The sequence below is a fragment of the Pongo abelii genome, chromosome 13 (assembly GCF_028885655.2).
Source record: "Pongo abelii isolate AG06213 chromosome 13, NHGRI_mPonAbe1-v2.0_pri, whole genome shotgun sequence".
Classification (NCBI taxonomy): Eukaryota; Metazoa; Chordata; class Mammalia; order Primates; family Hominidae; genus Pongo; species Pongo abelii.
The window spans coordinates 67,487,512-67,514,560 of record NC_071998.2 but is presented as its reverse complement, the minus strand read 5'-3'; the positions used below and the strand labels follow the sequence as shown (position 1 = coordinate 67,514,560).

The following is a 27,049-nucleotide window of genomic DNA, read 5'->3' as shown; positions in this document are numbered from 1 at the left end:
TTAGCTGGGCATGGTGACGCGCGCCTGTAATCCCAGCTACTCCAGATATTCAGGAGGCTGAGGCAGGAGAATCGCTTGAACCAGGGAGGTGGAAGTTACAGTGAGCCGAGATAGCGCTACTGCACTCCAGCCTGGGCCACAGAATGAGATTCCGTCTCAAAAAAAAAAGTTTACTATAAAGCTTCAGTCATCAAACAGTGTGGCACTAGTAAAAGAACAGATAAATAGAGCAATGGAAAAGAATAGAGAGACCAGTTATAGACTCACACAAATGTAGTCAACTGATCTTTCCACAAAGGAGCAAAGGCAAAGCAATGGAGAAAAGATAGTCTTCTCAACAAAATGATATTGCAACAATATCATTGGGACTTTTTTAATTTTAAAAAAATTAATCCAGACACAGACTTTATACCTTTCTCAAAAATGAACTCAAAATGAATCATACACATAAATGCAAAATGAAAAACCATAAAACTTTTAGAATATAACATAAGAGAAAATCTAAGTGAGTTTTTCGATACAATATCAAAGGCACCATCCATAACAGAAGTAACTTATAGGTTCAACTTCATTAAAATTAAAAACTTCTGCTCTGCAAAAGACTCTGTCAAAAGAATGTAAGATACGACATAGAATGGGAGAAAATATTTACAAAATACATAACTGATAAAGGATTGTTTTCCAAAATATACAAAGGACTCTTAAAATTCAACAAGAAAATGAACAACCCAATTTTAAAAGGGGCCAAAAATCTTAACAGACACCTCATCAAAGAAGATATACAGATGGCAATGTCAAATAAGCATAGAAAAAGATGCTCAGCATCATATCATTAGGGAATTGCAAATTAAAACAGCAAAGAAATATCACCATATACGTGTTAGAATGGCCAAAATCCAAAAATCTGACAGTACCAAATTCTGGGGAAAATATGAAACAACAGGAACTCTCATTTACTGCTGATAAAAATACAAATTGATACAGCCATTTTGAAAGACAGTTTGGCAGTTTCTTACAAAACTAAACATACTTTCAGTTTATGATCCGGCAGTCACACTCTCTGGTATTTACCCAAATAAGTTGAAAATTTATTGCCCATAAAAACGTGCACATGCATGTTTATAGTAGCTTTATTCATAATTGCCCAAACTTGCAAGCAACCAAGATTTTCTTCAGCAGGTGAATGGATAAAGAAACTGTGGTATGTCCAATGAAATATTTAGTACTCAAAAGAAATGAGCTATAAAGATATAAAAACATATGGAGGACATTTAAATGCATATTAGTAAGTAAAATAAGCCATTCTGAAGAGCCTACATATTCCAACTATATGACATTTTGGCGAAGCCAAAACTATGGAGACAGCAAAAAGATCAATGTTTGTCAGGGGTTAGGGAGAAGGAAAGGATGAATAGGTGGAGCACAGAAGATTTTTAGGCACTGAAACTACTCTGTATGATGCTACAATGCTGGATACGTGTCATCGTGCATTTTTAAAGTCATAGAATGCATAGTGTAGGTGGCGTGTATGTGGTTGGGAGAATTTGGGTATATGGGAATTCTCTACACTTTCTGCTCAATTTGGCTATGAACCTAAAAGTGCTTAAAAATAAAACCTTCCTTTCTTTCTTCCTTCCTTCCTTCCTTTCTTTCTTTCTTTCTTCTTTCTTTTTTTTTTTTTTTTCTGACACAGAGTCTTGCTCTATTACCCAGGCTGGAGTGCAGTGGTACAATCTCAGCTCGCTGCAACTTCCACCTCCCAGGTTCAAGCAATTCTAATGCCTCAGCTTCCCGAGTGGCTGGGATTACAAGTGCTGGCCACCACAACTGGCTAATTTTTATATTTTTGGCAGAATTGGAGTTTCACCATATTGGCCATGCTGGTCTTGAACTCCTGGCCTCAAGTGATCCTCCCACCTCGACCTCCCAAAGTGCTGGGATTACAGGCATGAGCCACCGTGCCCGGCCCCAACTAAACTTTTATATGTTGAAAAGCATAAAATTTCTGGTATTTACTAGTCCAAGAGTTCGAGATCAGCCTGGTTAACGTGGTGAAACCCCGTCTCTACTAAAAATACAAAAAATTAGTGGTGGTGGAAGCCTGTTATCCCAGTTACTCGGGAGGCTGAGACAGGATAATCACTTAAACCCGGGAGGCAAAGGTTGCAGTGAGCCGAGATCGCGCCACTGCACTCCAGCCTGGGTGACAGAATGAGACTCTGTCTCAAAAAACAAACAAACAAACAAACAAACAAACAAAGTACATTGTATTTAGGGCCTGGCGCGGTGGCTCACGCTTGTAATCTCAGCACTTTGGGAGGCCGAGGCAGGTGGATCACCTGAGGTCGGGAGTTTGAGACCAGCCTGACCAACATGGAGAAACCCTGTCTCTACTAAAAATACAAAATTAGCCAGGCGTAGTGGCGCATGCCTGTAATCCCAACTACTAGGGAGGCTGAGGCAGGAGAATTGCTTGAACTCAGGAGGTGGAGGTTGCAGTGAGCCGAGATCGTGCCACTGCACTTCAGCCAGGACAACAAGAGGGAAACTCTCCCACAAAAAAAAAAAAAAAAAAAAAAAGTATATTGTGTTTAAATCCTTACTTCACCTCTTCCTAGTTGTGCAACATTGATAACCTCTCTAGACCTCCTTTTCTTCATCTGTAAAATAGGGTAAGAGCACCCGTCTCAAAGGGTTGATGTGATAAAAACATTTCATTATCCCGATGAAATATTTAGTACAGTGTTATTGTGTCATAAATGCTTAAGAAATGTTAACAGCTGTTATTATATTTTATTTTATCTTCCAGATTTGGAGATCTCATTGTTTTTTATAGTATGCTGCTTTTGCTAACCAGGGAAGCAGGTGTGTGATGTTTACAATTTACCTGATACCCTTCTCTCCAATGGAACCCAAAAGACCCATGCTGGAGGTAAATGTGAGCTATCTCACTTGTTTAGAGAACCTGAAAAATTCTTTCCAATGAAATATTAATGTGTTTTTTTGTTCTTCAGAAATCTACTATGCCTCAAGGCTTCAGGTGTTTCTTCTGTTTAAATCAACAGGTATTGAGTATTCAAACTTCAGTGGGGTTTAAAGTGAGATCAATTTTTTGAAAGTATAGTGCATTTCATTCAGTGAGTGGGTGAAGTTCGATTATTTACATTGCCTTAATACTTGTTGCTTTGTTCTCTGCCATGAGTACTACAATCCATGGGAAAGACAACAAGTGCTTGTACCACTTAAAAGCTTCACAGTGAGGCCAGGTGCGGTGGCTCACGCCTGTGAGCACTTTGGGAGGCCAAAGCAGGTGGATCTCCTGAGGTCGGGAGTTCGAGACCAGCCTGACCAACGTGGAGAAATCCTGTCTCTACTAAAAATACAAAATTAGCAGGGCGTGGTGGCGCATGCCTGTAGTCCCAGCTACTTGGGAGGCTGAGGCAAGAGAATCGCTTCCACCCGGGAGGCGGAGGTTGTGGTGAGCTGAGATCGTGCCATTGCACTGCAGCCTGGGCAACAAGAACGAAACTCCAACTCAAAAAAGAAATAAAAAGCTTTACAGTGAACCAGGACACTTTGGATTCCAAATGATCCTCATTGCCTTTTGACATCTAGATTACTTTGTTTTTTGAGATGCAAAATTTGAATGAAAACAAAGAACAAGAGAAAGTGAATACAAAATAACGAGGAACTGCAGGAACCCAAATGAAAACATCAGTTGCCCAGGTGCCTCCAGTCGTCTAGTGCAATTTGTTCCATATGTCACACAAAAATGTGGATTTCATTTCCAAATGTCAAGTGTAATGCAGTGCTTTGTGAAAAACAACTACATTATTGATGGCACTCTCTGATAGAGTCTCACTGATGATTCATGTTTATCAAATTTATGATGCTGTACACTGGAAGAAAAATTAGCAAAGCTTTGAAAAATATACATTTGGGAGAGGAGGCAGCTCTAAACTTGATGGAATTTCTGACACTATTTCTGAGACAGTTTTTATTTTAGCCCAGCTCTTTGAGTTGAGCTGATTAGAACTCAAGAAGATTTGCAAGACAAGGCAAAGAGATCAATTAAAAGACTATTAAAGAGATAATGGAGAGATTTATAACACAGTCTTGTTCTTGAAGATTTTGCCAAGCCTCGGGTAGTCAAGAAACCCTCCCTAGAGGGCAAGTAGAATTTCAACACTGAATTATTTCAGGAGGGTTTCCCCATGCACAATTCTTAGCACACAGTAAGAGTTCAACAAACATTAGCTGAATCGGAATCTAAACTTGTAATGATCACCTTCCTAGCAGAAATATGGCCCCTAGACTCATTATTATGGCTTAATTTTTAGTGGTCATAAATACAGCCTACATTTCCAAGTGACTGTGGATAAATTCCTAATGACCTTCTGCTACTTCTCACTAAACAAAGTTCAATACTGTTTTCTCTCCTCCTTCCCCGTTCCCCCATTGTTCTCTCCTTTCATCTCTCTCTCATTTCTTTCTCTTCCTTTCATTTAGGGTGGTAAGTGACACACACAGGAACTTAATCCTTGTGAATAAGACTCAGCATCAGAGAGTTTGCTGATCCATTGGTCATTGGATAATGGAGTTGGGGGATGATGCCTATGTTGGGGTGATTTCAGAAGCTGTGGAAGCCTTAAGCTGCTACCTCATCCACTGACTATACAGTGTCACATACAATTAAAAGTCAATTATTTTTAACAATTTAGGTACCACTAGAAAATAAACTTTATAATTTACCAATAATCAATATTCTTGAATACTTGCTGTAAACAAGATCATATACTAAGCCCTCTGAAGACTACAAAAACAAATAAGACCAAGGGAATGACTGGTCATATTTGCAGGGTAATAAGATCATTTTAGTTGGATTGCAGAAGAAGGATTCTGGTTGGGAGAAAGAAGGAATTAGTACTTAGGATATTGGCTTAGTTATTTTAACAGAAGCCAAATAACTGGGATTCCAAAAAGAAAAATGGTTCATTTCTCTTTCACATAAAAGATTGAGATGGCAAGCAGTTGGAGAGGACAGGATTCCTTTTATCTTGTAGCTCTTCAATTCCCTATTGTGCTCCCTTTACCTGCAAAATTGAACCTGATTCAGCACCATCTCATCTACATAACCAAACTGCAGCAAAGTTGCAGAAGGAGGAAAGAGGAGGAGCATCAAAGGTGCTCATATCACGCCCACTTTCAGACTGTTGACCAGAACAATGCCAGGTGATGTTGTAGCTTGGTCACATAGGGCTGCCAGGGAGACTGGGAAATGTGGCCTCTAACTGGGAGGCATGGGGCTCAGTTTAGTAACAAAAGAAGATGGGAGAATAGGCCTTGGGTATAACTATCAGTCTCTGCAATAGGCGGCAAGGTGAGGAGACCAACTTAAAGACTATTAAAGAGATAATGGTGGCCTGAACTAGGTTAGTGACCATAATAATAAGAAAAATTGGGCCAGGCGCGGTGGCTCACACCTGTAATCCCAGCACTTTGGGAGGCTGAGGCGGGCATATCACGAGGTCAGGAGATCAAGACCATCCTAGCTAACACAGTGAAACCCCATCTCTACTAAAAATGCAAAAAATTAGCCAGGCATGGCGGCAGGTGCCTGTTGTCCCAGCTATGTGGGAGGCTGAGGCAGGAAAATGGCATGAACCCGGAAGGACGAGCTTGCAGTGAGCCGAGATCATGCCACTGCACTCCAGCCTGGGTGACAGAGTGAGACTCCATCTCAAAAAAAAAAAAAAAAGAAGAAGAATTGAAAGAATATTTAGAAAGAATTGACAGGACTTGGTGATTTGCTGAATGCAAGGAATAAGAGAGAGTGAATAATTAATTTATCCCTTAAATATGTATCAGGTTCCTACAATGTACCAAGTGTTGCCCCACAGTGCTGGATATACAGTGGTGAGTAAACAGATACTATGCTTGCCTTAAGGTACTTAGAGACTAGTGTGTGATGCCCAGGGTTCTGTTGAGGCAAATTGTATTGCTAGCCATTGAAATGTTGAATGCAGAAGAAGGAGCAGGTCTGGGAGAAAGTGGTGAGTGCAAGCTAGATAATAAGCTTGAGGTGCTTGTGGGACAACCAATCAGTGATACCCAGGAGGCGGAAGAATGTGTAGGTCTGACTCTAAAGAGGGAGATTGGAGTTTGAGATACTTATGCACAGAGGACCATCAACACAGATGGTAATTTGCAGCTGTGAGAGTAGATAGAATTGCACACAGAGAGTATATCATTTTATGCGTGAAAAAAATGTTCAGTGACAGTGTCTCACTCTGTCACCCAGACTGGAGTGCAGTGGTGTGATAGCTCATTGCAGCCTTAAATTCCTGGGCTCAAGCGATCCTCTTTCCTCAGTCTCCCAAGTAGCTGGGACCACAGTTGTGTGCCACCATGCCCAGCTAATGCTCAGAGTGCAGAGAGGAAGTAGAGAAGAGGATCTCAGACCAAACACAACACCATCATTTAAGGAGAAGCCCATGTTTAAGGAAAAGGAGTAATTGGAGGGGTTAAAGAAAAGCTAGGTGAACACAATATCATGACAGCAAAGGGAAGAGAATGCTTTAAGAAGGATCAAATACTTTCATGATGTTAAAAAACAGAGACAGACGGAGATGGAGAGGGAGTAGGGCAGAGAAGATACAGGACTGCAAGGGATGTTTGTGTGACTGCAATGGAGTGTTTTTGTTTTGCCTTAAAGGTGGGACAGATTTGGGCGTGTTTAAATGCTAACAGGGAGGAGCCAGTACAGAGGAAGACACTGATGATAATGGAGAGAGGTCCAGTTCCCGAAGGTGGTGGTTAGAGTGGAAATGGAGATGGAGTTTATATAACAAGTAGCCCTATAGTGAGGGGACAATTTCTCCCATTATGATTTGAGAACACTAAGAGAGAGTAAGTATAGATTCAACTGTGTTCATGAATTCACACCGGGAATTACATTAGGCCTCATCTGGAGCCTTCTTTTTTTTGTCTGTAAAAGCAAGGTCGTCTGCTGACTGCAAGGGTATGGGGAGGTTGCAGGTTGGAAATCTAGGGAAACTTAGAAGAACTGCTTGATAGTAAGAAAGAAATGAGTTCTTCATAGGAGCCTTAATACAAATTTACGTTGTACTGACAGAGGCGTTTGAATCAGAGTGACTCCATCTTGAATAGGGGCTGGGTAAAATAAGGCTGAGAGCTACTGGGCTGTGTTCCCAAGAGGTTAGGCTTTCTAAGTCACAGGATGAGACTGGAGTTCAGCACAAGATACAGGTCACATAGACTTTGCTGATAAAATGGCATGTGGTAAAGAAGCTGGCCAAAACCCACCAAAACCAAGATAGTGACAAAAGTGACCTCTGCTCATTTTCACTGCTCATTATATGCCAATTATAATGCATTATCATGGTAAAAGACATTCCCACCAGCACCATGACAGTTTACCGATGTCATGGCAATGTTTGGAAGTTACCCTATACGGTCTAAAAGGGGGAGGAACTCTCGGTTCCAGGAATTGCCCACCCCTTTCCCAGTAAACTCATGAATAATCCACCCCTTGTTTAACACATAATCATGAAATAACCATAAAAATAGCCAGCCAGCAGCCCATGCCGCTGCTCTGCCTATGGAGTAGCCATTCTTTTATTCCTTTACTTTCTTAAACTTGCTTACACTTTAATTGCACTCGTCCCTAATTCTTTCTTGCATGAGGTCCAAGAATCCTCTTTTGGGGTCTGGATCAGGATCCCTTTCCAATAACAGTACCATATAGTTGTTCTCATCATAGTGTGCATGTCTCCAGCAGTGTTTACAAGCCTAGATAAAATCCTAGAGGTGGTAGATGATTGGCTTAATCTAGGGTTAGATTTTGCTAGACAATTTTTTTTTGTGGGGGGAGTGGAGAATGGGGTCTCACTCTGTCACCCAGGCTGGAGTGCAGTGGTGCAATCTTGGCTCACCACAGCCTCTGCCTCCCTGGTCCAAGCCATTCTCCTGCCTCAGACTCCCGAGTAGCTGGAGTTACAGGCATGCACTACCATGCCCAGCTAATTTTTGTATTTTTAGTAGAGATGGGGATTTTTCCAAGTTGTCCAATCTGGTCTTGAACTCCTGAGCTCAATTGATCTGCTCACCTCAACCTCCCAAAGTGTTGGGATTACAGGCGTAAGCCAGTGTGACCGACCTTGCTAGACAATTGTAATAGAAGGACTGAAAAACAAAGAGGTTGAAAGCATTGACAAGAATGTTGTTGAAATAATGGGTAAGGAAGAAAGGGAAGATGGGAGGGATGCTGATAGGGAAAACAGAGGGAAGGTAGAAACTGGAGACCCAAAATTTGTCTAGGAGGGGATAAGAGAGTGTAATAACTAGAAGGACAAGAGGTTCCAGTCAGGATAGCTCAATTTGGAATAATGCCAAGAACTAGTATTTGAGAATCACAAAATTTTACAGGATTTCAGAGGCTGAAGATTTTTTGAGAATAAGAAAAGGCTTTATGCATGGAGAAAGTGACATCTAAACTGGACCATAAATAATTGGTAAATTTAAATAGAATAGATGAAAATAGAATGGCAAATTATGACTGAAAGCAAATAATACTATTTTAGTCTGAGCGGGTAAACTGGACACCAGTTGTGAAAGTCCCTGAAAGTCATAATAGAAATAAAAATAATGGCAATAATAATGGTCACTGATTTTTGTGTACTGTGCACCAGGAAAATCAGGCATTTTACACATTAGAGATATTTCCTCCTGTCATCTCCACTTGAATTACTCAAAGGAACAAAATTTCAACATAGCCGAAAGTGAACTTTTTTTTTTAATTGTCAGACTTGGTTTAAAAAAGACAACAAAATCCAATAACATTCTGCTCATAGGGGATACATCTAAAAATATACAAAAAAAAATGGCAAGTAAAGGAAAGCAAAAATATATCATTAAAAAATTTTTTATTATACTTTAAGTTCTGGGATACATGTGCAGAATATGCAGGTTTGTTACATAGCTATACACATGCCACGGTGGTTTGCTGTCCCCATCAACCTGTCATCTACATTAGGTATTTCTCCTAATGCTATCCCTCCCCTATCCCTCACCCCCTGACAAGCCGGTGTGTGATGTTCCCCTCCCTGTGTCCATATGTTCTCACTGTTCAACTCCTACTTATGGGTGAGAACATGCAGTGTTTGGTTTTCTGTCCTTGTGATAGTTTGCTCAGAATGATGGTTTCCAGCTTCATTCATGTCCCTGCAAAGGACATGAACTCATCCGTTTTTATGGCTGCATAGTATTCCATGGTGTATATGTGCCACATTTTCTTTATCCAGTCTATCATTGATGGGCATTTGGGTTGGCTCCAAGTCTTTGCTATTGTGAACAGTGTTGCAATAAACATATATGTGCATGTGTCCAAAAGTAAATTCTTGATCTTCCTCCCATATCCCAAGCCTGATCTTCTTACAGGGTTAATTTCGGGGAATAATGTACTGTTCATCCACTTAGGCAAGCCAAAAACCTAGCAGCAATTCTTGACACCTCCCTTTTCCTGACACCCTATATCCCATTTCCCATCAAGTCCTATTAATTTTACCTTTTAAATACCTTTCTTCATCTTATCTTTCTCTACACCTACTTCATCCAAACTCATCAGTTGATCTACTCCAATGGCCTCTTGATTGGTATCTTTGACATTACTCTTCCCTACTAATGGATTCTCTTCACTGCAACCTGGGAAATCTTTTTAAAACACAAGTCAGATCTTATCATTCCCTTTATTTAGAACCTAAGAGATCTCCATTAAGATCTTCCTTTCATTGTTAGGATGAAGACCAAAATTTTGAACACAGCTTGCAAGGTTGATGTTTAATCTCCCTCTTATACACCACTACTGTAACTTTCCTTCAGTCTTTCTACTCGAAGTTGTCCTTCTCAGCACAGAGACTGTTTCTTTTTTTTTCTTTTTTCTTTTTTTTTTTTTTTTTGACAGAGTCTCACTCTATGGCCCAGACTGTAGTGCAGTGGTGCAATCTTGGCTCACTGCAACCTCCGCCTCCTGGGTTCAAGCAATTATCCTGTCTCAGCCTCTCAAGTAGCTGGGATTATAGGCACTTGCCACCACACCTGGCTAATTTTTTGTATTTTTAGTAGAGACAAGGTTTCACCATGTTGGCCAGGCTGGTCTAGAACTCCTGACCTTGGGTGATCTACCCACCTCAGCCTCCCAAAGTGCTGGAATTACAGGCATGAGCCACTGCGCCAGGCCTGTTTCTTTTCTTAAATCATTTTCCCCACCCCCTTCATGTGTGAATTCCTCCTCTACCTTCATGTCTCTGATGAATTGTTTTTCGTTAGGAACACCTTCCCTAGCTCTTATGACTAAGGCAACACCTTCCTTGCAACAACCCTTAAGTGGAGACATTTTTATCCTCATTTCACAGATAAGAACACTGATGTTTGCTTGAGCCCAGGCATTCGAGGATGCAATGAGCTATGATTGTGCCACCTGTACTCCAGCCTGGGTGACAGAGTGTGATCCTGTCCCTAAAAAAAGAAAAAGAAAACATGCTCAAGGAAGATCAGCAATATCCTCATGGTTACATGATAAAGTTGGGGCTATAGTATCTGATTCTGAATCCTGTGCTCTTGCCATTAACTCATATTTCCTTTAGCTACATCCCTGAACGATATTCAATAATAATGTTACATTAATGAGCACATCCATTTTAACCTTCTTTTGTAAGAAAGTTCAGTTCCCTGGGAAGGTAGAGAGAACAAGACTCTTTTACTAAAAAGTAATCTTTTCTTTTCTTTTTTTTTTTTTTTTTTGAGATGGAGTCTCAATCTGTCACCCAGACTGGAGTGCAGTGGTGCGATCTCGGCTCACTGCAACCTCCGCCTCCCAGGTTCAAGCCTCCCGAGTAGCTGGGACTACAGGCGCCCGCCACCACGCCCAGCTAATTTTTTGTATTATTAGAAGAGCTGGGGTTTCACCATGTTAGCCAGGATGGTCTCGATCTCCTGACCTCATGATCAGCCTGCCTCGGCCTCCCAAAGTGCTGGCATTATAGACGTGAACCATTGCACCCTGCCTAAAAAGTAACCTTTTCTTATGTACCTAAGGAGTCTCCTTCACCCACTCCTGCAACCCCTATTCTGCCTACATAAGTAATTATAGATAGGACTGTAGCAGAGATATTTATCTCTCACCAACAAATCATGTGGTCTGACACACTTTCCAGCTCCCACCTATAAGTAGGGCCATGTAACTAGTTCTGACCAATGGTTGTTAAGCGGAAGTGATGTGTGTCACTTCTGGGCTCAAGCATTTAAGTGCAGCCTTCCAGCTCTCCCTTCCTCTGCTGTGGCAACTTGGAAGTCACATGTTCCAGATGACATAATTAAAAAACGAAATGCTTAGAAACCTGACTCACCACTTGGATGAGAGCTGCCCTGGAAAGAGGCCACACTCCAGCAGATTTTGTTGGGGAGAAAAAAATGGCTCTGTGTGTGTTACCCACTCTGAGATCAGAATCTGCTTGTTAGAGCAGCATAGCTTAGCATATTTTCACTAATACAAGCTCTGTAACTAGAGGGCTCTCTGGCCATTCAAAACCCACATTCGGTTTGTTTTCTGAATCAGTAGAAACTATATTCCATTAGCCATAGTCCTGAGCTTGGTGTCAGAAGCTGCCATTGGAGGTATTATTGTTGTTTAACATTAATTACATTCCCAGATTTCTTCTATCTCTCACCTTTGTTCTGCTGCATGACGTTAGGCAGTCACCTAATGGGTTTTCCCTTAAAACTTAGTAACTTAAGGACAAAATTAACTTTCTCCCTCAGTAACACAAGGGAGAAAAGGAAACAAAACGAAATAAACTTTGCTCTACTTTGAATAGATAATGAACGGAATCCCTAATAAAAGAATGGTAAAGTGCTTTGAATAGAAAGGATATGAGGCCAGGTGCGGTGGCTGACGCCTGTAATCCCAGCCCTTTGGGAGGCCAAGGCAGGTGGATCACCTGAGGTCGGGAGTTTCAGACCAGCCTGACCAACATGGAGAAACTCCATCTCTACCAAAAATGCAGATTAGCCAGGTGTGGCAGCACATGCGTGTAATCCTACCTACTCTGGAGGCTGACGCAGGAGAATTGCTTGAACCTGGGAGGTGGAGGTTGTGGTGATATGAGATCGCACTGTTGCACTCCAGCCTGGGCAACAAGAGAGAAACTCCACCTCAAAGAAAAGAAAAAATAAAAAATGATATGAGGCTGCTAAGTGCTTTCTTAATGGGTGCTACAAGGTTGTAGAGTATTGTTTTTTTCTTTTTGTAAGTTCTCAGTACTTTAATGAGAAAACTAGTAATTGACTGCATCCTGCCCTGGTAAATGTAGCAGCATAGTTTAGCCTATTTTGAAATGATGGGTTTGAGATGAAAGTTCCATTGGTCATTTCACTGAAAATTTTAAACAATGTTTTTAGACAAGAACAGTAACATGTTAATTTCTAGATCCTAGACTAGAGCATGAAAGAAGATATTTTCTTAAAGTTACTTTAAAAATAGATATTTTATAGATAAGAGTTGATAAAAAGGATACCAAAACATATGGTAAGTATTAAGGGCTCTTGGGGTTTGGACAGGTATTTTGGGGCTACCTGTTGGACTTCAAAATTTATTTTATTTATGTTTGTTTTGTTTTGTTTTGTTTGAGACAGAGTTTCGCTCTTGTTGCCCAGGCTGGAGTGCAATGGCGCAATCTCGGCTCACTGCAACCTCCGCCTCCTGGTTTCAAGTGATTATCCTGCCTCAGCCACCCAAGTAGCTGGGATTACAGGCTTGTGCCACCACTCGTGGCTAATTTTTTGTATTTGGCAGAGACGGGGTTTTGCCATGTTGGTTAGGATCATCTCAAGCTCCTGACCTCAAGTGACCCACCTGCCTCAGCCTCCCAAAATGCTGAGATTACAGGCGTGAGCCACCATGCCCGGTGACATCAATATTTATGTCTGGGTAAGTCTCACTCTCCCTGCCCCTACTGCAGCTCTTTCTGGTGAACACTAGAGTAGGTCGGTCGGGTTCTTTGCTCCTCACTGTACATTCTCCATCCTTTTCCACCCTGCTTCCTTCCCCAGGAGGCAAACCTGTGTGGATTTCACAAACCGATTCTCTTGCCTTATGGTGCCCTGTTGGGTTTGGCCAGTAGGAGCCTTACCAGGAGACAAACCTGTGTGGATTTCACAAACTGATTCTCTTGCCTTATGGTGCCCTGTTGGGTTTGGCCAGTAGGAGCCTTACCAGGAGACAAGAGGGAAGGAGAAAAGCAAGGTGAGAATATTTAGTTCACTCCTCCTCTTCCTTCAGGGAAAGGAAAAGTATGGAGGCTGAGCATGGTGGCTCACATCTGGAATCCCAGCACTTTGCGAGGCGGAGGCAGGAGGATCACTTGACACCAGGAGTTCAAGACCAGCCTGCGCAACATGGCGAAACGCTGTCTTCACAAGAAATATAAAAAACTAGCCATGTGTGGTGGCATGCACCTGCAGTCCCAGCTATCCAGGAGCCTGAGGTGGGAGAATCACTTGAGCCCAGGAGGTTGAGGCTTCAGTGAGGTATAATCACGCTACTGCACTTCAGCCTGGTGACAGGGCAAGACCTTGTCTCAAAAAAAAAAAAAAAAAAAAAAAAAAAAAAAAAAAAAAAGAACCAGGATAAATTTGAGACTAACTTACAAGATAGAGAAATAAAGGAGTAGAGATCAAATCACTTGGCTAAGGTCACATACCTAATTACAAGTAAAGCAAAAATTAATCTATGGTTTGTTTATTAATTTTTTTTTCATGTAACAAATATTTATTTCACCAGCGTAACTGAGATAACAAAAGACCCATTAATTTGGCCAAGTTTATATTAATGGTTAGAGCCACAGTGAGAACTGAACGAACAGCAATGACAACAAAAACAACCACAAAACAAAGGCCTTCATCCCACCTGTTCAGCTGTCTTGCCTCTCATCCTGCTACCCGTGGTGCAGCATAGCCTTCAGAATCCCCAGCTTGGATTTTAATCAGCTCCCTGTCTAGTCTCCTTTGGAAAACCCACCCACATCATCTGTGGGGTTTGTGATATTACATTTGGTGCTTAGATCTCAGTTTTTAGTTGATATGCAAAAATGAAAAAGAGCAAGAAATTCCCCCAGAGACTCCACAGCTGTGCATCTGGAAAGAACACAAATCTCTTTCAACCAAGATCTAGCAAACAAAACAAAACAAAACAAAAAAACAAAAAAACAAGACTGCAAAGTAATTTATGCTCTAAGATTTCCCTCAGGATCCCCATTTTCTGAAAGTCTCAGATGATATGTTTGTGTTTGTGTGTGCTAGTTTCACTCTCCTTGGTCAAACTATCTATGCCTGGGAGTGCAGAAGTCCTGCTGTTTGGGGAATTTTCTCTGCCAGGGAGGGCAACATCTCAGTATATCCTCATTTAACTGTGAAGGCAGCTGTAAGCCCTTTAAATTAATAAGTGAAATTAAATCACAGAATTCCGTAGGTGGGTTTGATGCTGTCCAAAGATTCCCCTAGTGCAGAGCTAATCCATGAGTTAAAAAGTAGCAAATCTAAATACTCCATCTAGGATGGAGACTTAATCAAATAATAAAACAAAACAAAACCTGTTGATAATAAGCCTGGGTCAACATAGGACACAACAAAGTGCACAGTTGAAATAATTTTTCCAGGTACTTCATGTTTGAAACAATGCCTTAGAGGATAAAAAGACCATTTTTTAAAGGTTTTAAATCTATAGTCAATCATAAAAATGTGCTTTGCTTTAGGAAGGGAAGTTGGTATATTTTTCATGGTTCTGGCGGGAAGTCAAAAATCCTGTGTCTGTTCCCAGCACTATCATTGTCTGTTGGTGTTTTGGGGTCACTTATTCTCTTGTGCCTCAGTTTCTCTATTATTCTCTATTATTGAAAGAATGTATAATCTATGTATGCTCTGCTTTTAGCATACGTGTACCAATTTCTTTACATAATGGGGAGTCTGGTAATGTTAATATTCAATTTGAGTTATAAAAAACGTAATTTGTATTTCAGGAACACAACTATGGAGGCAAATGAAGTATACCATCCCATTGTTGGCAGAGATATTTCAAATTGTTTGGGGGAAAAACACTTTTTGGAATTCAAAACACTTTCTCCATATGAAAACAATGGAAAATGGAGCTTTATGTTAACTTTTATATGAGCAGATCTATATTACTCGAGCACATGTCATAAATCCTTTGAAAATACAGTGACATCCTGCACAGTTTTTAAAAAGTTAAAACTTGCCTTATTTCTGACAGGTGCCTACTCCTGTCCTATGGTTTGTAAAGGAGTCACCAGATATTGTCATTTGAACTTCTGGAATTTACATTTAGTATCAGTGACTGAGAATCAACTCTTCCAAATAAACATACACACACACACACACACACACAGACACACACACACACACACAAAATGCTACTGTTTTTCTCTTCTTTGAAAGAGGAAATGTGAAGCTCCTTATGTATTACAAGCCATATAAACCTCTGCCTTTTCACTGAGGTCCCGCAACCCTTAAATGTTTTTTCCTTTTCATGCTGTTTCTTTGCATGTCAATACTTAGGGTGTGGATCCAAGGTTCTCAAACCCACATCAGTTGTTGAAGTCAGATTCCTCCCCATCCCTACATCCCCTCTTTCCCAACCCCAACCTTGTTTCTTAAGGAATGAGATCCTAAATACTGGAAGGATCCACTGGGCACGGTGGCTCACGCCTGTAATCCCAGCACTTTGGGAGGCTGAGGCGGGCTGATCACCTGAGGTTAGGAGTTTGAGACCAGCCTGACGAACATGGAGAAACCCTGTCTCTACCAAAAATACAAAATTAGCCTGGTGTAGTGGCAGGTGCCTGTAATCCCAGCTACTCAGGAGGCCGAGGCAGGAGAATCGCATGAACCCGGGAGGCCGAGGTTGTGGTGAGCTGAGATCGCGCATTGCACTCCAGCCTGGGCAACAAGAGCGAAACTCTGTCATAAAATAAAATAAAACAAAATAAAACAAAATAAAATAAAATAAATAAAATAAAAGTATACATATAAAGGATCCTTATCTTGTAATCCTCACTTCAAAGGGAAAAATGAAGTTTTCTCTGGTGGTACAATTTGCATTTTCTTAACCAGATTAAGTATCTCTAGCCGGGTGCAGTGGCTCAAGCCTGTAATCCCAGCTACTCCAGAGGCAGAGGTGGATGGATCACTTGAGGCCAAGAGTTCAAGACCAGCCTGAGCAACATAGTAAGACCTCCACAACATCTCCCTATCCCCCCACTTACTACCCCCAGTTCCATCTCTGAAAAAATTAAAAACTTAGCTGGGAGTGGTGTGATGGACCTGTAGCCCCAGTTACTCAGGAGGCTGAGTAGGGAAGATTGCTTGGGCTCAGGAGTTTGAGGCTGCAGTGAGCTATGATCGCACCACTGCACTCCAGCCTGGGTGACAGACCCTATCTCTAAAATTTACTTTTTCAGTAAAAACTCATTATTTTTAACTGCAAAAGATTTGACCAAACACCTTAATTAAAAAGGCATAAATATGACCAGTAACCACATGAAAACATGTTAACATCATCAGTTACTAGGGAAATTTTACAAAAAAAAAAAATTTTTTTTTTTTTTGAGATGGAGTCTTGCTCTGTTGCCCAGGCTGGAGTGCAGTGGTGTGATCTCAGCTCACTGCAACCTCCGCCTCCTGGGTTCAAGCAATTCTCCTGCCTCAACCTCCCAAGTAGCTGGGATTACAGGCACCCCCCGGCCCCATGCCCAGCTAACTTTTTTTGTATTTTTAGTAGATATAGGGTTTCACCATGTTGGCCAGGCTGATCTGAAACTCCTGACCACAGGTGATCTACCCACCTCAGCCTCCCAAAGTGCTGGGATTACAGGCGTGAGCCGCTGCACCCAGCCTACTTCAGTTTTTCAACACAGGCTGACTCCTGTTAGCTTTGCCTGTGTCTTTAATTAAAGAGACGGAGATAGAAGGCAAGCAACAGATTTCTTTGGATACAAAATCACCTTGCCTTCAATTAGTCTGTGAGATTTATTGTGGGACCCCTTTAGTTATTACGTTTCTTTTATTCAATTATTTCCTGCCTCATAATCTTGAATGTCAGGTGCTCTAGTTGGAGCTCTCCATAGAATTTACTGTGATGAACATCTTGATTAGATGTGAAATCAAATGTTATTTTACCTTTTTCACGGAGTAGAAAATCTAGGTAAGGTCTACAAAAGCCCCATATTAATGAGTGACTCACCTGGTGTGGTAGACATAATAATGTCCCCTCCCACCCAAGATACCCACTTCCTAATTCTCAGAACTTGAAAACGTTAATTTGTATAACAAAAAGGGCTTTGTAAATGTGATTAAAGTAACTGTCTTATAATGGGGAGGTTATCCTGCAGGCCCTAAGCATTATCATAAGTGTCTTTACAAGAGGAAGGCAGAGGCAAATGTGGGGGAAAGGAAGTCTCTTCCTTACCCATCACTAGGATCATGGCTGAGGCCCCATCAAAAGATAGATTGACAGGAAAAAAGCATATACATTTACTTAAAAAGGTTTGTGGGAGATGGGAGCCCTCATAAGGAAATGAAGACTCTGGCCAGGCACGGTGGCTCACGCCTGTAATCCCAGCTCTTTAGGAGGCCAAGGCAGGCAGATCACCTGAGGCCAGGAGGTCAAGACCAGCCTGGCCAACATGGAGAAACCCCATCACTACTAAAAATTCAAAATTACCCAGGCATGGTGGCACATGCCTGTAATCTCAGCTACTCAGAGGCAGGAGAGTCACTTGGACCCAGGAGGCGGAGGTTGTGGTGAGCCGAGATCATGCCATTGCACTCCAGCCTGGGCAACAAGAGCGAAACTCCGTCTGAAAAAAAAAAACAAGCAAAAAGGAAATGATAAAGGCCCAAAGGAAGAGAGAAACCCATGTATTTCTGTGCTTAGGTTTGATAAAGAGTGGACAGTCATGCAGAAGTATGATCGGATAAAAGGGGTCTGATCTGACCTAATGGTAATAAACTGAGGGGAAATTAGTGAGGCCTGTTTGTTCAGTTTCTTCTTGGCATCTCTGTCTTAGCTCCTTTCCTCCAGATATAAGGAGGGCACCTCTTTAGTAAGAATCTTATGACATGCTTCAGGGGAAGATCAGAAAATTCTTCCTAGGTTTTATGATTTGCATCATGGAGGAAGGGTGGTGAAAGGTGAAGTGACCTTCCTGGTTCTGCTATTTTCTCAGATGCCAAGGTGCTATATTTTGGGGTGGTGTGCCCTTAACCCCATCAAAGATTTGACTACAGAAGATTAGAAGGTGGGCCAGGCGTGGTGGCTCATGCCTGTAATCCTAGCACTTTGGGAGGCCAAGGCAGGTGAATCACAAGGTCAGGAGTTTGAGACAAGCCTGGCCAATATGGTGAAACCCTGTTTCTACTAAAAAAAAAAATACAAAAATTAGCTGGGTGCAGTAGTGTACGCCTGTAGTCCCAGCTACTTGGGAGGTTGAGGCAGGAGAATTGCTTGAACCTGGGAGGCGGAGGTTGCAGTGAGCTGAGATCGCGCCACTGCACTCCAGCCTGGGCGACAGAGTAAGACTCCATCTGAAAAAAAAAAAAAAGAAGATGAGAAGGTGATGTGATGATGGAAGCATACCTTGAAGATGAAGGAGGAGGTCACTAACCCAGGAATACAGAGGACCACTAGAAACTAGAAAAGTCAAGGAAGTGAATTATCCCTTCAGAGCCTCCAGAAGAAGCCAGTCCTGCCAACACTTTGACTTTAGCCTGGACAACTGATTTTTGGACTTCTGACCTCCAAAACTGTAAGAATAAATCGCGTTATTTTAAGCCACTTGGTTTATGGTAATTTATTATAGCAGCAACAGAAAATGCACCCATCTAACACAAAGCATTTGAATTTGCATCTATCCTAATAATTTTTAACTTTTATTTTATTTTATTTTTTTTATTTATTTCGAGACAGAATTTTGCTCTGTTGCCCAGGCTGGAATGCAGTGGCACCACCTTGGCTCACTGCAGCCTCCGCTTCCTGGGTTCAAACGATTCTCCTGCCTCTCAGCCTCTGGAGTAGTGAGGACTACAGGCGCACGCCACCACATCTGGCTAATTTTTGTATTTTTTGGTAGAGACGGGATTTCGTCATGTTGGCCAGGCTGGTCTCAAACTCCTGTCCTCAAGTGATCCACCCATTTTGGCCTCCCAAAGTGCTGGGATTACAGGTGTGAGCCACCGTGCCTAGCCTTAACTCATATATATATATGTATATATACATATATATATACACACACACACACACACACACACACACACACACACATATATATATATATATATATATATATAACCAGTCATCTTTTATTTGGAGGTTAATTCCCATTAGGATATGAAAGGATTCAGCAACAATCAAGACTGTGCTTCTCATGGAGGGGCTTGGGCCAAGAAGGTCATGATGGGGAGTGCAGAGCGTGTCCCCTTCTTCACTGGTACCTGCGTAGCTGCTTGTGCTTGAGCTCCTTGTAGGAAAGGCAGTAGCGGAAGAGCATGTAGCCTGCCAGCACCATGGTCAGCCCCGAGATGCTCCCCTTCTTCACGTCGATGTATTTGTTGTAGTACCAGTAGTAACCTCTTTGAATCCCTGTGGCAATGACTAGATCCTGCATCAAGATCCAGCTTGGCAGCTCCCCTAGTTTGACCTCCAGACGTTTCTTGTCCTTCGCTGGTATGACTGACGCCATCTTGGAGACCTGGTGTCCACTGTGCCTATTTTAGATTCTTATCAGACTGTGTCCACAAAGACCAATCATTTAAAAAGTGAAATAGATATTGGGCTATAGAGTCTTAAGTCTTGACTTTAGTATGAATATGAGATATATATAAAATTTAGAAATTCAGAAATCTCAAGTATGTTTACTTTAGAATGATAGTTTAATGACTTTGGGATTGTTTTAGAAGCTGTATCAACATCATGTGTAAAAAAGAGAGAATAATAATATTTTCTTTCTTTTTTTTGAGAATAATAACATTTTCTAAATCCTAGATTTTAGTCTTATTTGACTCAAGGAACAAACTAGTAGTGAGTGTCAAGTGTCTCATTTTTATCTTTTATGCCAAAGAGTGCTAAATGTACTAAAAATAATGCCTACTGTGTGGAGGGGCAGGTAATCAGTTCTGGGATTCTTCTTTTTTTTATTTTATTTTTTTTGAGACGGAGTCTTGCTCTGTCCCCAGGCCGGAGTGTAGTGGTGCGATCTCGGCTCACTGCAAGTTCCGCCTCCCAGGTTCAAGGGATTCTCTTGCCTCAGCCTCCAGAGTAGCTGGGATTACAGGCGCACACCACCATGCCTGACTAATTTTTATATTTTTAGTAGAGATGAGATTTCACCGTGTTGGCCAGGATGGTCTCGATCTCTCGACCTCGTGATCCACCTGCCTCAGCCTCCCAAAGTGCTGAGATTACAGGCGTGAGCCACCACGCCCGGCCTTGGGATTGTTATTTTTAGTGAGATGCTCTGAAAATATTACAACCTATAAATTTCATTTGGCAGCTTCGAGAATTACAAATAATTCAGTAGGCTCTTAGATATCTGAGTTTCTGTCTCACTCTGGCTGGCACTTTATAAAATATGTCAAGAAGAATGTTAATGTTGCATGTGGAAGAGATATCCCAGGAATCTGATCTTGAGAACTTGAACATAATGTTAATGTACATGCTATATAATGTACATGCTATAATGTACATTATATATATATAATGTACATGCAGCAACTTTCTGTTAGATCAAGGCAAAAAAAAAGGTCTACCATTTCCTACTCCATTTCCATGCCCGTAAAAGTTTTGTTTGCCACTTTGAAATCTGCAATGAATCTAGAGCAGTAGCATCAATACTTTCCTAACACTGGATAGATACTATTCACAGCATCCCCCCTCTTCATCGTCACCGGCATCATTTTCCTCATTACCACCATCCCCATCACTAGCATCTGTAGCACACTTAGTCTACAAAGAGCTTTCATTCACCTGACCTTCTTAGAACAAGATAATTATCAACTTTTGGTGCTGGACCGAGTGTTTGGACACTTCATCTTGCAGTGATTTTGTGGGGGTAAATAGGGCAGCATTATTATACTCTTTTGCACAACTCCCAACAACACAGTGTTTGCTACATAAGGAGTGCTTGACAAATGTGGAATTGATGAATGTAAATAAGGAAACTAAAGCTCAAGAGAAGTTCTGTTGTTTTGTCAGTATCAAGAAGAAAGGGAATTGCAGACACTAGTACTCAGGTCTTTCAACTTACAGCATGGAAAACAAAAAAACAAAAACAAAAACAAAAAACAAAAAACAAACAAACAAAAAAAAACCTTGTGTAAACCTTTGGAAATGGCTCTATGTTGTCTTAGTCGAATAATAAGGGGAAGAGCAAAAGATCAAAAAGGCCATTGTGATTCATCAAAAGTACACATTCATTGGCTTTATCTCACCTGATGTGAAAAGAGAAAAACATAAATGAAAATTGATGATACACCAGTTTAAAACAAAATCAACATCACAATATTGTCACTGGATGTTGATCGTTTGTTGTGGAAAGGAGAAAGGGGTTTAGCAATGTGGCTATAGGTCATTTGTACTTTCTTTGTCCATTCTTCTTCTTGGTGGGGAGTAGGAGTAAATTTCCTCTCCTTTGTTAAACTAAAGACAATTTCCCTTTCTAGACTTAAGTTTTCCTTGCCCCAAGTTAATACACAGCTAACCCTGCTCAGATTGATACAAATGTAAATTTACACAATTGTTTCTATTTGTAAAGGAAGAAGCTATTGTCAACAAAATGTGAGAAGTGCTCTTTTAAAAGTCCTCAATCCCTCACAGCAAAGGTGTTCAAATTGCTAAGGACCAACGAAGGCATTTCTGAAGCCTGCTCTCTGTAGGGGACTCAAATCTGCAACCAAGAAGCACCTGGGTCATTGGGAAGCCTATAATTACTTGGAAAAACCGAGGATGAAATTCAGGGCATTACCTATAATGTTCACTTGTTTCTACCAAAGGTCTTGATTCAAACTGATTTAGCAATTCCACAGTTCCAGTGAAAGGAAGCTAATATTTATTGTGTTGCTGCTTCAACCACCCAATGAGGTACAATTATTTGTTCAATTTTTAAGGTAAGAAAACTGAGAAATAAGTTATGGAACTTATGAAGCTATATAAAATTGAGATTGAGAGCTGGGGCTTGAGTTTCATTGCCTTGAGTTCCAGTCCTGACACAATCATTAACTAGCTGTGTGATTGTGGGAGGAAAATGGACTCGCTAAGCCTCAGTTTCTTTACCTATGAAATGGGAGTGGGAATGGGGAATAGGAGCTACTGCAAACAGTTGTTTTGAGGATTCATGTTAGACTAGAAATAATTATTATCATCAAAGTGATTAAGGTATAAATTTCAGAGATGGAATTCAAACCTCAAGCTCATCTCATTTCACCATATTGCCCTGTAGATGATGTTCACAAAGGCCAACATTTTTCATGGTGAGATGTCTAGAATTTGAACTTTAAAATGATTCTTCTTGTCAATTTAAATCTGCTGTGGAGCAAGTTGCCCACCTACAGGTAAAGCCCCCGTTATGTCTTAAATTGAATGATGACAATGGCTGCAAGAATTTGGGAGGGAGGCCCTGAGTCCCATATAATTTCATGTTGCAGGACATGGAATGGGTGCAAGAAGATACAAATAGAGTGGGACAAGAAAGACTTTACCTAACTCTGGAGGAATCAGCTTTGAGGAGACCTACAAAGGGTATATCTGTTACACACACACACTGGAAAGCACCATGCAGTAAGGAATATGAAGATTTCCATAAAAGTGAAGGTCATACTATTCTCTAGTTCCATTTTGTCAGGAAAGCCACTACATGTCCAATCCAAATCAAAGCATGCTGTACCACGGTTTTCACCACATGCTTTAAGAATGAGGAGGCAGGTGCGATGGCTCATGCCTGTAATCCCAGAACTTTGGGAGGCTGAGGCAGGTGGATCATGAGTTCAAAAGATCAAGACCATCCTGGCCAACATGGTGAAACCCCGTCTCTACTAAAAATACAAAAATTAGCTGGGCGTGGTGGCGCATGCCTGCAGCCCCAGCTACTCGGGAGGCTGAGGCAGGAGAATCTCTTGAACCCGGGAGGCAGAGGTTGCAGTGAGCCAAGATCACGCCACTGCACTCCAGCCTGGGGACAGAGCGAGACTCCATTAGAAAAAAAAAAAAAAAAAAAAAAATTAGGAAAGGGGAGATTAAGAACAGAGAGTAGAGGAAAATGGAGGAAAATTGAGATTACTTTTTGGAAGAAAGAAAGGAAACATTTGTTCTTCTACATCCTACAATATATCAGGTAGGAGTTTGCTTTTAAGTTGGGCTTTGAAGGAAGGCTAAATTCATTAGTTGGATACAGAAAGAATCAACTTCCTTGGGGTGTGTGTTGGGGGGAGAGAGAGAGAGAAAGAGGTGTACCTGGGGTGTTGAAAGCGGTTGTGATTTATATGGCAAGTAGGTACTTATCATCTTGGTTGAATACACATTTTCTTTTTTTTTTCTTGAGATGAAGTTTCACTCTTGTTGCCCAGGCTGGAGCGCAGTGGCATGATCTCGGCTCACTGCAAGCTCCGCCTGCCAGGTTTAAGCAATTCTCCTCCCTCAGCCTCCCGAGTAGCTGGGATTACAGGCATGTGCCACCACCCCCGGCTAATTTTTTGTATTTTTAGTAGAGATGGGGTTTCGCCATACTGGCCAGGCTGGTCTCGAACTCCTGAACTCAGGTAATCCACCCACCTCGGCTTCCCAAAGTGCTGGGATTACAGGCCTGAGCCACCGCGCCCGGCCAAATCCATTTTCATGTGGACTTTCGATTACAGTCAATTTCGAGTTTTGCCTTCTTACTAGGGTATATCCTAAAATTTCATTTTAAATAATGTTCAAATCATTTTACAATGTTTCTTTTTTCTTTCTTTCTTTCTTTCTTTTTTTTTTTTTGAGACTGAGTTTCGCTCTTGTTGCCCAGGCTGGAGTGCAGTGGCGCGATCTCGGCTCACCGCAACCTCTGCCTCTGGGATTCAAGCGATTCTCCTGCCTCACCCTCCTAAGTACCTGGGATTACAGGCATGCGCCACCATGCCTAGCTAATTTTGTATTTTTAGTAGAGACAGGGTTTCTCCATATTGGTCAGGCTGGTCGCGAACTCCCGACCTTAGGTGATCCGTCCGCCTGGGCCTCCCAAAGTGCTGGGATTACAGGCGTGAGCCACCGCGCCCAACCCAGTGTTTCTTTTAATATGCTTTTAATGTTTTTGAAACAAAGAAAATTTACTTTAAAGTAAATACCATATAATGCCAAAATTAATTTTAAAGCCAGGAAATTGTTTCTATAAATATGATTTTAAAGTCATCATACAGCTCTGAAAAGTTGTAAGAAACACTGTCTGGATCTAGTTTTTAAAATATTGTCCAAAACAATTTCCTTGTTTCATCTGGCATCCTTTACTAAATCATATTAATGTTAGGACAGTTTTTTCACTGGGCGAGGTGGCTCACGCCTGTAATCCCAGCACTTTGGGAGGCCGAGGCAGGCGGATCACGAGGTCAGGAGACCGAGACCATCCTGGCTAACAAGGTAAAAGCCTGTCTTTACTAAAAATACAAAAAAAATTAGCAGGGCGCGGTGGCAGGCGCCTGTAGTCCCAGCTACTCGGGAGGCTGAGGCAGGAGAATGGCGTGAACCTGGGAGGCGGAGTTTGCAGTGAGCCGAGTTCGCGCCACTGCACTCCAGCCTGGGCGATAGATCGAGACTCTGTCTCAAAAAAAAAAAAAAAAAAGACAGTTTTTGCAATCTGTCTCCAATTACTAAGAAACGTTTCTCAACTGATTGTTGAAAATATGAATTTCAATTTTTAATTGTCAACATACTTGACTTTATTTATTGAGTAAATCAAATCTAATTAAATAGACATTATTTTTTCAGTTTTACAGATGTGAAAACTAAGAAACAGAGAGAAGAGACTGTTCAAAGCACTTGAACACTGGATAAGAGCTGGATTTGAGTTTGACAGCCCTGAGTTCCAATCCTGGTTCCATCACACACTTGCTAAATGACCTTGGCAAAGTAGTTGATTCTCTGTGAATCTCTCTTAAGGCCGTTCAGGCTAACTAAGATTTAGTTACCTAAGTTTTAAAAATTAACCATGTAGGCTGAGAGTCTATGCATTTGAATATTCATTAAATCATGATGGAGACATGAATTGACCAAATTCTTCTTTCTCTTCAACAAATCTTTATTAAAAATGCATCATGGGTCAGGTATTATACTAGTTAATGAAGAGACAAAGATGAAAAAGACATCTCAAGAAACATTGAAAAAGTTTCCGTAAATATTAATATCAAACCAGTAAAATAATATGTAGTGTGTCAGCTTGCTGTCATTTAAATTAAATCTTGCATGGACCTCATAATTCTTGAATTTCTCTTGAGTTCCTTCATTTGGTGTTTGGTTTGGAAAGCACTTGAATACTATTTCAAAACTACTATTCTAAACATGGCTTTGCTGATCTAATAGGAAACTATGTGAACTTCCTTGAAGTATGTTTATTCCAACTTGCTATTATTTTATGTAACACTCTTAAAGAGCTTAAGGTGAATCAGTATCTCCCCCGGTGAAGAGCTCTGGCTTTATACCAGACAAACCTGGGTTCTTATTCTCACTGGTTGCATGGTCTTGGAAAAGCTCCTTGAACTGTTTATGCCTCAGTTCTCTCATCTGTAAATTAAGGATAATGAAAGCACCTAAAGAGTTGTTATGAGTTTACGTGGAATTTGAGATGTAAAGCATTTAACTCATAAAAGCTCAATAAATTATTGACTATTGTAAGTAGTCTTCAATATATAATCTTCAATCTATAATGTTCAATATATAATCATCAATATATAATGATGAAATCGTATATAAAATATTCAATATATAATCATCCCTCGGTATTTATGGGGGATTGGTTCTAGGAACTCCCTTGGATATCAAAATCCAAAGTTGTTATTTGGACAATGGTTATACTAAAACCTCAGATTTCACCACTACACAATATATTCATGTAACAAAATTGTTTGTTGTACCCCTTAAATCTGTACAAAAAAATCAGAGGATGCTCAAGTCTCTAATACAAAATGGTACAGTGTTTGCATATAACCTATGTACATCCTTCTGTATGCTTTAATTTATTTCTAAGTTACTTATAATACCTAATACACTGTAAATGCTATGTAAATAGTTGTTATACTGCACTGTTTAGGGAATAGTGACAAGGAAAGTCTGTACATATTCAGTGAAGACATAATTTTTTTGAATATTTTTGATCTGCAGTTGGTTGAATCCATGAATGCAGAATCCACAGATATGGAGGGCTGACTGTACTTACGTTTTGTTAAAGTCAGAAACATTCTATTTACCTTTAACCTGTTTGATTTGTTTTGCTTTGTACTCAATGTTGAAGTTTTTACCACTTTGCTCTCTAGTCTCCTACCTTCTCAGGGAGAATTGAGCTTTTTGTTCCCTTATTATTGAAGGACAGAAGCTAAATAGTGTGGTCTGGAGTAGCCTCACCCTGGCAAATTGTTCCTGGACTGGGTCTGTCACATTGAGATTGCAGAATCTATCTGTACAAAGATTCAATTTTTCTTTCTTTCTTTATTTCTTTTTTTTTTTTTTTTTTTTTTTTGAGATGGAGTTTCGCTCTGTCGCCCAGGCTGGAGTGCAGGGGTGTGATCTCTGCCCACGGCAACCTCCACCTCCGGAATTCAAGCGATTCTTCTGCTTCAGCCTCCCGAGTAGCTGGGACTATAGGGGCGTGCCACCACGCCCAGCTAATTTTTATATTTTTAGTAGAGACAGGGCTTCACCATATTGGCCAGGCATGAGCTACCGTGC

At 41.0% G+C, this 27,049-nt stretch overlaps 1 protein-coding gene and 1 long non-coding RNA gene across 5 annotated transcripts; one reads left to right on the top strand and one right to left on the bottom strand.

Annotated features, from left to right (window-relative positions):
- Window positions 1-5,295: 5,295 nt before the first annotated feature.
- On the top strand, window positions 5,296-25,420 carry LOC134759755 (uncharacterized). Of its 4 annotated transcripts, none has more exons than XR_010136469.1 (5): window positions 5,298-5,380; window positions 13,358-13,562; window positions 21,900-22,225; window positions 22,584-22,695; window positions 25,097-25,420. It is a non-coding gene; the product is annotated as an uncharacterized LOC134759755 (long non-coding RNA). The 4 variants fall into 4 exon arrangements; XR_010136471.1 differs by having other exon boundaries at window positions 21,900-22,251; XR_010136472.1 differs by lacking the exon at window positions 22,584-22,695 and having other exon boundaries at window positions 5,296-5,380; window positions 21,900-22,251.
- Window positions 19,572-19,829, bottom strand: LOC100457232 (ATP synthase subunit f, mitochondrial-like). The gene has a single exon (XM_054519627.1). It carries the CDS (start codon window positions 19,827-19,829, stop codon window positions 19,572-19,574), a length of 258 nt encoding a protein of 85 aa, XP_054375602.1.
- Window positions 25,421-27,049: the final 1,629 nt, after the last annotated feature.

Coding starts and splice junctions, on each gene's coding strand:
- LOC100457232 (XM_054519627.1), bottom strand. CDS start 19,829: ATGGCGTCAGTCATACCAGCGAAGGACAAGAAACGTCTGGAGGTCAAA.